Source organism: Rhamphochromis sp. 'chilingali' (assembly GCF_963969265.1).
Source record: "Rhamphochromis sp. 'chilingali' genome assembly, chromosome: 18".
In the NCBI taxonomy this organism is placed as follows: domain Eukaryota; kingdom Metazoa; phylum Chordata; class Actinopteri; order Cichliformes; family Cichlidae; genus Rhamphochromis; species Rhamphochromis sp. 'chilingali'.
In genome coordinates this window covers 32,379,898-32,394,513 of record NC_137945.1, presented here as the reverse complement: position 1 = coordinate 32,394,513, position 14,616 = coordinate 32,379,898, and the positions used below count along the sequence as shown (strand labels likewise).

At 37.4% G+C, this 14,616-nt stretch overlaps 1 protein-coding gene across 1 annotated transcript; it reads left to right on the top strand.

Moving 5' to 3' along the window:
* Positions 1 to 6,311: 6,311 nt before the first annotated feature.
* Positions 6,312 to 13,929, top strand: LOC308385744 (C-C chemokine receptor type 3-like). The gene is made up of 2 exons (XM_080864876.1): positions 6,312 to 6,507; positions 12,385 to 13,929. The coding sequence occupies exons 1-2, from the start codon at positions 6,344 to 6,346 to the stop codon at positions 13,238 to 13,240; spliced, it is 1,020 nt and encodes a 339-aa protein (XP_080721002.1). The 5' UTR covers positions 6,312 to 6,343; the 3' UTR covers positions 13,241 to 13,929.
* The last annotated feature ends 687 nt before the right edge of the window (positions 13,930 to 14,616 follow it).

Here is a 14,616-nt window from a genome sequence, read left to right as displayed (position 1 = left end):
GACATTCAATGGGAAACTTTCCTTAGGGAACTGGTTAATACAATGAACTCTGATTATTAAACATCTGCATATATTAAGATATGTGTAATGATTTGGGGGATGGATTGCTTTATCTTAGTCCTCATTCTGATTGGTATTTGTTCCATATTTTCAAATCTTAGACATAATGAAGGATTTTACAACAATAACCCTTACTTGAGTGAGGAGATCACTGATAAATTGTTTGTTGACTTTATAGGTAGATTTATACAGAAAAAAGGAACATGATAACATCTTTTAAAAAATCCCAAAGCATATCCAACTATAGTCATCAGAATGCCATATACTTATGACTTTTGGGGACGTTTCTAACACAAATACACTCCGCTTTAACCTAAATGGGGACATTCAATGAGAAACTTTCCTTAGGGAACTGGTAAATACAACGAACTCATTACACATACCTCAACATATGCATATGTTTCATAATGAAACATATGCATATGTTGAGGTATGTGTAATGATTTGGGGGATGGATTACTTTATCTTAATCCTCCTTCTGATTGGTATTTGTTCCATATTTTCATATCTTTGACATAATGAAGGATTTTACAACATAACTCTTGAGTGTGGTGATCACTGATAAATTGTTCTCGAACTTCATGTATGGAGTTATACTGAAAAAGGGACATGACACTATTTTTAAAAAACAATACAAAAACATATCCGACTATAGTCATAGGTATGCCATATACTTATGACTTTTGGGGATGTTTCTAACACAAATACACTCCTCTTTAACCTAAATGGGGACATTCAATGGGAAACTTTCCTTAGGGAACTGGTTAATACAATGAACTCGGATTATTAAACATCTGCATATATTAAGATATGTGTAATGATTTGGGGGATGGATTGCTTTATCTTAGTCCTCATTCTGATTGGTATTTGTTCCATATTTTCGAATCTTAGACATAATGAAGGATTTTACAACATAACTCTTGAGTGTGGTGATCACTGATAAATTGTTCTCGAACTTCATCTATTGAGTTATACTGAAAAAGGGACATGACACTATTTGTAAAAAACAATACAAAAACATATCTGACTATAGTCATAGGTATGCCGTACAGTATACTTATGACTTTTGGGGATGTTTCTAACACAAATACACTCCTCTTTAACCTAAATGGGGACATTCAGTGGGAAACTTTCCTTAGGGAACTGGTAAATACAATGAACTCTGATCATTAAACACATGCATATGTTAAGGTATGTGTAACTACTTTTCGGATTGATTTCTTTATCTTAGTCCTCATTCTGATTGGTATTTGTTCTGTATTTTTAAATCTTAGACATAATGAAGGGGTTGTTCTTTTTTTTAACATAACCCTTGCTAGAGTGTGGGGATCATTGATAAATTGTTTACAGACTTCATGGATAGATTTATACTGAAAAAGGGACATGATACTATTTTTAGAAAAAAAATCCCGCAACATATCCAACTATAGTCATTAGTATGCCATATGCTTATGACTTTTGGGGACGTTTCTAACACAAATACACTCCTCTTTAACCTAAATGGGGACATTCAATGGGAAACTTTCCTTAGGGAACTGGTTAATACAATGAACTCGGATTATTAAACATCTGCATATATTAAGATATGTGTAATGATTTGGGGGATGGATTGCTTTATCTTAGTCCTCATTCTGATTGGTATTTGTTCCATATTTTCAAATCTTAGACATAATGAAGGATTTTACAACAATAACCCTTACTTGAGTGAGGAGATCACTGATAAATTGTTTGTTGACTTTATAGGTAGATTTATACAGAAAAAAGGAACATGATAACATCTTTTAAAAAATCCCAAAGCATATCCAACTATAGTCATCAGAATGCCATATACTTATGACTTTTGGGGACGTTTCTAACACAAATACACTCCGCTTTAACCTAAATGGGGACATTCAATGAGAAACTTTCCTTAGGGAACTGGTAAATGGTAAATGGCCTGTATTTATATAGCGCATTACTAGTCCCTAAGGACCCCAAAGCGCTTTACATATCCAGTCATCCACCCATTCACACACACATTCACACACTGGTGATGGCAAGCTACATTGTAGCCACAGCCACCCTGGGGCGCACTGACAGAGGCGAGGCTGCCGGACACTGTCGCCACCGGGCCCTCTGACCACCACCAGTAGGCAACGGGTGAAGTGTCTTGCCCAAGGACACAACGACCGAGACTGTCCAAGCCAGGGCTCGAACCGGCAACCTTCCGATTACAAGACGAAGTCCCAACTCTTGAGCCACAAATACAACGAACTCATTACACATACCTCAACATATGCATATGATTTGGGGGATGGATTACTTTATCTTAGTCCTCATTCTGATTGGTATTTGTTCTGTATTTTTAAATCGTAGACATAATGAAGGGGTTGTTCTTTTTTTAACATAACCCTTGCTTGAGTGTGGGGATCATTGATAAATTGTTTACAGACTTCATGGATAGATTTATACTGAAAAAGGGACATGATACTGTTTTTTAAAAATATACAAAGCATATCCAACTATAGTCATTAGAATGCCATATACTTGTGACTTTTGGGGACGTTTCTAACACAAATACACTCCGCTTTAACCTAAATGGGGACATTCAATGAGAAACTTTCCTTAGGGAACTGGTAAATACAACGAACTCATTACACATACCTCAACATATGCATATGTTGAGGTATGTGTAATGATTTGGGGGATGGATTACTTTATCTTAATCCTCCTTCTGATTGGTATTTGTTCCATATTTTCATATCTTTGACATAATGAAGGATTTTACAACATAACTCTTGAGTGTGGTGATCACTGATAAATTGTTCTCGAACTTCATGTATGGAGTTATACTGAAAAAGGGACATGACACTATTTTTAAAAAACAATACAAAAACATTTTCGACTATAGTCATAGGTATGCCATATACTTATGACTTTTGGGGATGTTTCTAACACAAATACACTCCTCTTTAACCTAAATGGGGACATTCAATGGGAAACTTTCCTTAGGGAACTGGTAAATACAATGAACTCTGATCATTAAACACACGCATATATTAAGGTATTTGTTCTGTATTTTTAAATCTTAGACATAATGAAGGGGTTGTTTTTTTTTTAACATAACCCTTACTTGAGTGTGGGGATCATTGATAAATTGTTCTCGAACTTCATGCATGGAGTTATACTGAAAAAGGGACATGACACTATTTTTAAAAATACAATAACTGGTAAATAACTGGAACTGGTAAATACAATGAACTCTGATTATTAAACATATGCATATGTTGAGGTATGTGTAATGATGTGGGGGATGGATTGCTTTATCTTAATCCTCATTCTGATTGGTATTTGTTCCATATTTTCAAATCTTAGACATAATGAAGGATTTTACAACATAACTCTTGAGTGTGGTGATCACTGATAAATTGTTCTCGAACTTCATGTATAGTTTTATACAGAAAATAGGGACATGATATCAAAAAAAAAAAATACAAAACTATATCCAACTATAGTCACTAGTATGCCATATTCTTATGACTTTTGGGGACGTTTCTAACACAAATACACTCCACTTTAACCTAAATGGGGACATTCAAAATCCTGCAGTTTATTTATGTTTCTTTGTTTCAGAATAATAAATAAATAAATAAATTAAACAAATAGCATAATATTCCTCTTTATAAAGCTTATTTATTTTTTCCGTTTCATTAGCCTCTCTTAATTAACAAGATAATCCTCATTGTTAGCTTGCACATGAAAAACTTAAGGATGCTAATAAACATCCTTTATTATTTTAGAATCATAAAAGCATAAAAAAAATTAAATCCCCTAAAATATTGAATGTTTGGTTCATTCAAACATCCCTTGATGTTTAATCCAAGACGGCTCTGAATGTGTAACTTATATGTGGCTAGCTTTTTCGGGCTAATTAGCTCGAATCTTTTTTTTCCCAAATCATCAAGGGCACATCTAGCAAGCCAGTATTAGCAGTTATTACTAAATAACTTTCTTACATTCAAACAGAAAATGCTCAAACTTGTCAGCAGAACCCTTAAGATATAGGTATAAAAAACTAAAAAAGTTTTAATCACTTTTCATACCTTTAAAGCTGCTCTACATGCTGCTGCTTGCACACACCTCTATGGCTGCGATCAAGGCCTATGGTGACATAGAGGTCTTACCTCACCTCCCCTATCTTTAGGCTGTCCCTGCTCTGTGCCTCTTCACTCTCACACACACACGAACTCCAGACCTGCATTCATCTCTTTCCTCTGAGCCCCCCCACCCGACAGACATATAAAATCTAAACATCGCCCTTTGACTTACTGCCCCACCCCCACTTGCACACAAACTCTTTCCCGAAAGCACTCTGATTGTATGACACTAGTGTTCATTGTATTATGTTGTACATAGGACTTTTGTTTTGTTTTTATCTTTAAGGTTTTCACTGTACACTGTAGACCGTGGGAGCATTACAATTTAAAATTCCTGTGTATCATCTGTACATGTGGGTTTTCACAATAAAGCTGACTTTGAACTTGACTTGAGTCAAGCTCTGCACATATCTCTAAGACCCAGTCAACCATGCTACAGAAGCTAATCTTTCCCACTTGTGTCCAGGATATAATTTTTTTTCTGTCATGATCCATATGTAATGACCATTGTCTTACACAGTTTTTGATCAGCTCTTAAAGAAACTTTGGTGAGAATTAAGTTTTATGCCATATGCTTGTGACTTTTTATGCTTTTTAGGTATTAACATTGAAATTTAAATTTAGCTCAGCTGTTTCACCAAATTTTGGATCCCTGCACCATCCAACAGAAATTCAAGAAACATCTTAAATATTTTGCACTAAAAGTATCAAGAATTTAGAGTAATTTATGTCAAGCTGCAGTTCAGAAAGCAAATATGAACCTAAAGTGCTCCATTATTTCATGCATCTGCTTCACATCATGCCAAATAATTCTTTAAAAAATATTAAAACTATTTATATCATAATTACGTGAAATATGACTCTTTTGTATTTTCTAGTGTCTTCTTTACCCTTTAAAAATATAATCTACTAAATAGTCTACTGATTTCTATTATTTAGTCAAGAGAACAAATGTTTGTTTATATAAAACCATTCATACAGAAGAATGTTGAATAAGATTTTCAAAAAAGATCAATATATTAAAAGAAATCTTACACTATAATAATATAAGGGTTAGGGAGAGGTAATACACACACAAAAAAATCCAAGATATGTCACTTTTGGGGACAGTGGAAATTCTTGCAATTTCACACACTTCCACTAGGGGCAACATAGAGTTATACACAGATTGCAAAAATTTTTGGGGTCAATGTCATACACATACACAAAAAATCTAAAAAATGTCACTTTTGGGGACAGGTGAGATTTTTGGATTAAAATATGTTTTAGAGCATGCTGAACGTTGTTAGAGGTAAATCTAATTGGGGACGGTGGTTTTGGTCCCCAAAGGTAGAGGTGTCCCCAATTGACTGGTGTGTGAGCTGACAGAAGTCCCCAATTTTGACACAAGCAAACTCACACACACACACACACACACACACACACACACACACACACACACACACACACACACACTTGTGATACTTCCTCTATCTTTGAGGATTTATGATAGAGTGACTTGAACACACTGAGTCAAGCAAGTCCTCTCCTCTGTCAGACGAGCAGAGGGCAAAGACAGATAAGATCATTAAGATCAGTAGTATGATTCTCACATCTGTTTAGATTCCTCAGGCTTCTTGTTGTATTCTTCTTGTAAGTCTTCCTCCTGTCATACACAAGTAATAAAAAAATGTTTGTCCTTCTAATGATTTGTTAATAGTTGCTCTGACATGATACAGAACCCACACACACAGTGTTGTAGGTTGAGTTAACCCTAACCAGGGGGATGGCCAGGCACTCTTTCTCTACTGTGCTGTACCCGGCCTGCAGCTTGGGTTTCGGCACCACTGCGACAAAATAAAGGACCCACGCGCACAGCGTTGTAGGTTGACTGTTTTTATTTTCAAACTGTCTTTGCAGCAGCTGCCCTCCCCCTGCTTCATGCCATGAACAGTTGTAACATACTCAAATGGGGAGACATGGTCAGATGATGGAAGTCAGCTGTGTGAATCAGCCTCCCCTGATACCACACCCCAAACCAACTGCTCCACCCCTACTTCTGCAGCTGAGCCACAAAGCACACTGCACCATAGTTGGGTTTCTATTTGTGACAGACTTTTCTTCAAGCATTTGACAGAGAGATTTCTCTGTTAACATTTGAGAAGAAGATGGAAACTCCAACATATGAATATTATGACAGCACTGGGCTTTTAGCTGAACCATGCATGAGGGTCAGTGACAATATTTTGGGAGCTCAACTGTCCATCCTGTCCTACTTCATGTTTGTCTTCAATCTCACTGTCAATGGCATAGTCCTCATCATCATCTACCGGTGAGTTGTCCAACAAAACTTCGTACTGATTTAACTTGCTTGATTATATGTATTCAGATAAGCTGTTATTTACACTAACTTTCAATATTAGTTTAGGCTCAAATTCCTACAGTTGTGGTCAAAAGTTTTCACTCACTTCTTCTTCTTCTTTTCTACATGTTTCTATGATATACAACAATCCTAAGTTTCACAAACTTTAACTGGCAATTAAAGAGGAGTGCATAGCTAACATGACTAACCTGTTAGTGTTCACTGATTTGGCAATATCTGTCACTTCTGGTAAAAAACTTCAAGCAGCTATTTTGTAAGAGATACAAGAGAAAAGCAGCTTACGTGTCTCACAGTCCAGACAAACGTCATCCAACTCTTTTTTATCACTGCATAATCCACCTTGTGGGTGGATTTATGTACATCACTGCTTAAAAAAACATAACAAGTCTCTCAAAGTCTGTCAAACTGGACAGTCAAACTTTACTGTTTGACCCTCCAGACATTTTACACTGCATCTCACCAAAATTATTATCTAATCCAATAAATAAATACAAATAAGGGTGAACTATTCTTATACACAACTTCCTCATACTACAAGAGCAGATGACTATGATCTATATTTGTTTTGGCTATACCACGTTTGGAAAATCAGACACTTATTGCACCCGCTGCATCCACAAAGCCACCAGCGTTGCGGAGGACATCACACACCCCTCACACACACTCTTCACCCTGCTGCCTTCTGGCAAGAGGTACCAGAGCGTTTGGGCCCTCACTGCAAGACTGAGACACAGTTTCTCCCCCCAAACCATCAGACTCCTGAACATTCAGTGACTGGACTGACACACACACACATCACACACATCCCAGGCCTGGCGTAGATGGCACTGTTTATGTGATGCCATGCCACATCTGACCTGATTGTGGTTTGGTTTATGTGGCCCAGGCTCATAGAAAACAGTTCTGGCCCGGATCTGGCATCAAGCTGGCACTTCGGACTGACTGGTGTCATGGCACCAGTCAGTCTACACAGAGGTAATCCACACGTGGGCCAGCACAGGACCACCAGTGTGTCTGCAACTGGCCTTGTGCTGGCCCATGTGTGGGCCACCTCTGGCAGATCTGGGCCACCAAAGGGCCATCATTTTTTGTGGTTTGTGGGCCATCTTCAAGCACATTGTGTGGGCCAGATCTGGGCCATACTAATTTTGCTATTCGGGATATTATATACGTCACTACCAAGCACTTATTTGCACAATGTCATACACACGCGCACAACCACGCACATCAAGTTACTCTTTGCACACTGCTCAGTCTTTTGCACATTTCTGTTGCACTGTCTTGTGTCTGTATCGTTCTGTACCTCTGGCATTGCACTGTTTTTTTTGTGCATTTTTTTTGTGAAAAACTTGTAGCTTGCAGCACCATGGTCTTGGAGGAACGCTGTCTTGCTTCACTGTGTACTGAACCACTGCACATAGTTATAATGACAATAAAGCCATCTGACTTGACTAAGTAAAAAGTACTGTATTAAAAATCATACCTTTCATAATGATTAATTATGAAGAATTATCATACAGGTTTAAAAAACACTGAATTTAGAATCACTCAAAAAATGTGACTGATTGAAAATATTAATACAATTTAGAATAAATTTAAAGATATGTGTTTTTATCTATGTATGAAATATTTCTGAGTTGAAGTTTTATTTTTTTAAAGCCTACATTGGCTGTTTTACTGCAACTGCTCTGTACTTTGTAATGATACCTAGCATTTATTAAATGTTCTACTCTACAATCTTACCTGGCTAAATCTAGGCCAACTGAGTTGATGCGAGGTGATCTCAGGGTCATACATATTACTTCAAGCTAAACTCATACAGCTATTTATTGTAGCATTTATTTTAATAACATATTTACTAATTTGAACAAATGGGTTTTAAGGATGAAGGGAAGTTTAAACAAAAAGCCTAAGCCTAGACGTAATTCCAATTTCCGAAATTCAGCAGTAGTGCTACATGTCGCCAAGAGTTCAACATTTTCTCCCTCTGTACCTGGATAGAGCCTGCCTGCAGCACCAAAGGACTCCATGAGCGCTGGCTATCTCTCTTTAGCAGCACGTGTCCCTCTCGTCCTCTTTATTCAGTGGACGATGATCGTCCATCGTCCACTGAATGAGTGAGCACACGTGAGCCTGAGGCATTTATACAGCCGTGTTTCGCATGTTTCGTGTATTGCTATGACAGGAGGAAGAAGAAATGGTACCTATTAATCATTTAGACAATCCCAATAATATAGTTATTTTCCACTGTGTTCTTTTTTATGATCAACTACAAATTTACCCCAAATTATGAAAATATAAATATTTTAATATGATAATCAACTCTAGAATATAAATATCCAATATCGGAGGAATTGATATTGCAGTACTGAGCCATATGACCTACATTTTTCCCCTCGTGCCGGCCCATCACTCCCAGGAGGTGTTTTAGGGGTGTGGTACTATGAGAGTTGAGCTGCAGTTGTGTGCATAAGGTTTGAAACTAACTTTTGGGACCCAGAGCATCACACCTCTCATGGGAAAGGAATCCGAGCTAGTGTGATTGAGACAAACTGGCTAGACTGGGAGTGAGGTCACTGAAGCGGTTAAACAGCTCCTTGGTGGCAGGACCAATGGGGTGAATGAAAGCCATGCTGAGTTTCTCGCGGTTCTGGATGTTGTCTGACTATTTTGGCTGAGATCCCTCTGTAATGTTGCATGGAAGTTGGGATTATGTCCTTTTTTAAGAAGGGGTATTTGTATTGTATTGTATTGTATCTTTATTTGTTTCAGACATATAAAACAAAAAACAATATATACACACTACATATATTTTCATTTACAGATACGAATATATATGTAGATATACACACACACACGTATGTGTTCAGATAAACAAAAAATATATAATGAAATAAAACAAAATCGTCTGACATAATGTAACAATGTTTGGTCTGAAAAGGAGTAGGAAGAAGTATGAACATACTTATTAATTCCTACCCCTGCTCAACATCTTATTGATCCCACATAATTCACCTAATTCCCATCATCACATACTCCACACGATACACGAGGAGAACCTATATAAACTTGGCTACCGGGATTGATATAATTTGGATATAATTTGATATTTTTATACATACAATGGGTGATCATCTTGATAATTGGTAATTGAAGAGTGTGATCTAATAGGGGGGATACCATTTCTCAGTCTCCATGGGTAGGTTTAAACCAGGGTACTGGAAAGGAGACTTTGCCTGACTGAGGTGCTTTGGAAAACAGGACATTTAAAAAACAAACAAACGAAAAACTACTTTTCAGACTTCTGAAACAAAGGAATTTCACTTTTGTTTAGCTTACAATGGGAACTTTAAATGAAAGATAAAACTATAATATAAAAAAAACCAAAGAGTTTAAACATTGCATTTCAGTTTCTTTCACTATAAACAACTACACAGTGAACTGAATGAAAACTTTTTCAGCCGTCATGATTCTTGATAATTAATTTAAATTTTTTATGAAGCACCAATATAATGTTATACTAGACTGTAAAAGGTCATAAGTGCATAATAAAAGGTGAAAGGACATAAAACAGACAAAAATATAAATAAAAATATGGTAGCAATTTATATTAATCTTTATATACTCCAAAAGAATTCCACTCGGACATTTTTCCCTGAAAAATGGACGAAGTATGCAACAAAAGCAAGGAGCATGACAGGCTTTTAGACCCTTTGGAGCAGAGGTGGATTTGACACAAAATGTCATGCGGTTGTCAGAAATACAACGACCAGGGTAACATGATGAAGCCATACTACTTCCACAGACAGTGGAAGACAGTGACAGAATACCTCAGGGGCTGGAAAGAAGATGCTCTACTTTCTGAAAAGCCACTGTCTACCAGACGTCTTTTTTCCAGTTCTACCTTTGTGAGCAGGCAATCTAAAGATGTTTTTGGTGTTCACAGAAAACACAATAAGCAATGTCAGGGAGAAATTCAACAAAATCTGCTTGAGCGCTGGATCGAAAAGAGCAAGAGCAAGAGCCCCAGACCCATGTTGCGTTTCTCTCAGGCTTCTTTGGTTTCTAACTGCTTCTTCAGCACACTGTTGAGTTGACAATTTTTTCTTTATCTATTAACGGTGGGTTGTTTCCAATGGTTAGCTATAATTTAATCTCTTTTCCCATATATTTACTGTCAGGCAGTCCCTAAAATATGTTGCAGTGGCATAATTCCCGCCATCTGCTATATTCAAAGACTGAGACAATGAGGTTCCTTTGATAGAAAGTTTACATAAAAGGGTTAATGGTCAAGGTACAATAGACTCCTGGGGCAGCAGGAGTCAGTGGTTAAAACAACTGCCTCACACCCAGAGGGTCTGTGCGGAACAGTGTTGCCTCTGGATCAAAGCAAGAGCAACAGAACATGCATGTTCTGCATGTGTGTGCACTCCAGCTCACTCCAGCTCACTCCAGCTCCAGATTCCTGCCATGGTCTAAAGACATGCTACCCTATGGTAGCTGGGATAGACATGGTACAATGATAAGATGCCAGCTGTTCAACAAGGTCCAAGTAATGACATTTGCTTGCTAGTAATGATGCCACTGTCAGTTGTTAGTGGTGTTGTAACAAAGCAGAAGCAATTCGAATTGACAGCAACTTAGCCACGAAGTGGTAATCTCCATAAAATCACAAAGAAGGGCTGGTATGCATGGTGGAGTAAATATCCATTTCTGTCCTTGAGGTACAATCTACTCAATCTACCGTCCTGTTAACTATTGGACCTCAAGATAAATATATTTCCCGTTTCTAGGGCAGTAGGGTTCATATTAACACCAATTCTCTTAGTTTTGATTACAGCCTGGATCTGGACAAATGCAAAGAAAAATTAGGAAAAGTAATATTTTACTCTTAGACTTTCCTTCAACTAACAAATAACACTGGCTGTCTAGACATTCTGCACAGGATGCAAAACTGCTTTTCACCACAAAAAGCTGCTGGTGCGGTACTCTCTCTTATTATCAAACATTTTCAAAAGCTAGAAATGTTATTTTCACCCCTGAATTTTCTTTGTGTTAAACTAACATTACACACATTGGTCAGCACTACAGGACACCAAGCTCCAACATTTTCGAAACTTATTGGAAAAAGTGGAAAAACATAGATTCATGTGTTCCTGTGGACTACAAATACGAATAACGTGCTTTTAAAAAGAATGACAATGTTCTCATGCCAAAGAAACCCTCGAATGTCGGTCTGCTCCACAGAGCTTTTTCAAAAAATGACCCCCCCCCCAACACACACACACACACACACACACACACACACACACACACACACACACACACACACACACACACACAGACACATATGTAGAGAGAGAGGGAGAGAGAGAGAGAGAGAGAGAGAGAGAGACCACACCTACACCAAAAGGTTTCTGAGTTTGAGCCTTTGCTCTTATGGTTGAATAGTACATAATGATGTGTGTATAATAATGTAATAATGCTGTGAACTCTGAACTACAACTTTGTGGAAGTCGACCGTACTTATTTTCCATCAAGTCGAGAATCTAGAAATATCGTCTTTTTCTGCTCTAATTCTATGCTCCCCTCATGAAGTTCCTACTGAATTTCTTTGCGGCCTCCAAAAATACACCTTTACTCAGATTCTACGGGTATGATCACCTCCAGAAAAAGGTTGATTCTAAAGACGTATCACCAAACAATCCACAGATCCCAGTTGCCTGTAAACTGCCTGAGCTCAGAGAGAATTACAGCTGTTTTATAATGCTTTACTTATGAGTCATTTTACACATATAATAACTTTTCATGTTGACTCCCTTTTAGGTTTGAACAGCTGACCACTGTGACCAACATCTTCCTGTTGAACCTGGTGGTGTCCTCCCTGATCTTTGCGAGTAGTCTTCCATTCATGGCAGTCTACATGCAACTCTCCAACTGGATCTTTGGCACCGCTATGTGCAAGATTGTTGGCAGTGTCTACTATCTAGGGTTATATAGCTCTGTCCTCTTCCTAGCTCTTCTTACCTTTGACCGACACCTTGCAGTTGTGTACTCGGTGGGTCTGTTACAAGTGAGGAATCGAAGTTATGCAGTATTCTCCTGCGCTGTGGTGTGGGCGGTCAGTGGTTTGGCATGTGTCAGACCAATGATTCTCCATAAAATTTTTACGTCTAATATTGATAACAAAACTCTGTGTCAAGAATATCCTGGTTACATTCCAAATATTGATGTGGATGCCTTGAGATTATCTGGGTTTTACATTCAGCTTTTCCTTTTCTTTATCTTCCCATTGGTTGTAATTGTCTATTGCTATGCAAGAATCACAATCACGGTTGTGTCGTCCAAGATTGTAACAAGGTTCAAGACAGTCCGGCTGATATTCATCATTGTGCTGTTGTTTTTCATGTGTTGGACCCCTTATAATATTGTACTGATGTATGATGAACCAACAAGCTGCGAGGAAGAACAGAAACAGGCCTATGCGCTTCAAATCACTCGTTACATTGCCAACATTTACTTTTGCATCAGTCCCGTCTTCTACACGTTTGTTGGGAAGAAATTCCAGAACTATTTCAGGCAGCTCCTGGTGAAACACTTCCCAAAGTTAAAGAGACACATTTCTGTTAGTCAAAACAGCAGAAGCAACATGTCCACAAAAAGTACAAGAAACGAGTTTTAGAAATGTTATATATCAGTGTTTGCAAATGTTTCACAATTCAAGTTGGAGATTAGTAAAGTTTGATTACATATACGGGTAAATTCATACTATGATTGGAATAGAAAAATGGATGTGATGTATAAGAATTAAATCAATCTCGAGATTTCAAAGAACTAGTGTCACCAAAATGTTCCTGTGGTTCAGGTCAAAGCTGTTGTCAGATTCATATTGATGAGATAAAACTCTACATTCTATTACTTCAGTCACAATCTGCCAAATAAGTCATATTTGACCAGTGTTCAGGCCTAACAGCAGAAGTTCTTGAAATTTGACACACTAGTTCATGGTAGTCAAACTAATTTTAGTAATACACAAAGATAATCAGAGTAAATAGAGATGGAGTTTTTTTAATGATAATGTAAAATATCAGAAAAATTGTTTTTTTTTTTAACTTAACGGTTGTTTCATGTCTATCAGTCTTGAGTAAATGCACTCTTCTTGATTACTTGATGAAATCAACACTTTTAAATCAAAAGGCTGTAACTTTCTCCATTTCATGTCCCGGATATTTTTTAACACAGATGCTTTCCACTTGTTATTTGTTGCTGATGTGCTTCTTTTTTTCTGGTTTATAAACAATATACACACTACCATCGGCTCTGAAGCCAGCATCACTGTTCATATAGTTTCTTGAAAACTGTACATTGCCTGTATTCTTACTAAATAAAGAAAAAAGAATATGCTGTTAGAAACAGGAAAACGTACCATTTTAAAGCATTAAACAGAATTCATTATGACATTTACAATAAAAATGAGAAATGTTTTGTGCATCTATGTTCATTTTCAATTCCATTCAATGTTATTCATACAAGGCACCAAAATACAACAAGTCCCTCAAAGCCCTTTATATTTTAAGGTAAAGACCCTTCAATATTTGAGAGAAACCACAACAATCAAATGACCCCATCTAAGCAAGGATTTGGCAACAGTGGGAAGGAAAAACTCTCTTTTAGTGGAAAGAAACCTCTGACGAACCAGGCTCAGGGAGGGGCCATCTGCTGCAAATGGTTGGAGGTGATGGGAGAAAAACAGACTGTGGAAGACATACAGAGAATAATGATGATTAATGATTAAATATAGACTGGTGGGAACCAGTGAAGAGAAGCCAGTATGGGAGAAATATGCATTCACTTTCTGGTTTCTGTTAGTAAAACTGCTGCAGTATTTTGGATCTACGGAAGGCTTTTCAAGGAGTTTTTAGGACAGCCTGATAATAATGAACTATAGTAGTCCAGTAAGAAATGCACAAACTAATTATTTAGCATCACTCTGAGTCAGGATGTTTGTAATTTTACAGATATTGTGCAAATGAAAGAAAGCAGTCCTCCATATTTGTT

Bases quoted from the DNA above. Each gene is read 5' to 3' on its own strand.
- LOC308385744 (XM_080864876.1), top strand. From the start codon at position 6,344: ATGGAAACTCCAACATATGAATATTATGACAGCACTGGGCTTTTAGCT. The intron at 6,508-12,384 runs GTGAGTTGTCCA...ACTCCCTTTTAG, and splicing joins GTCCTCATCATCATCTACCG to GTTTGAACAGCTGACCACTG.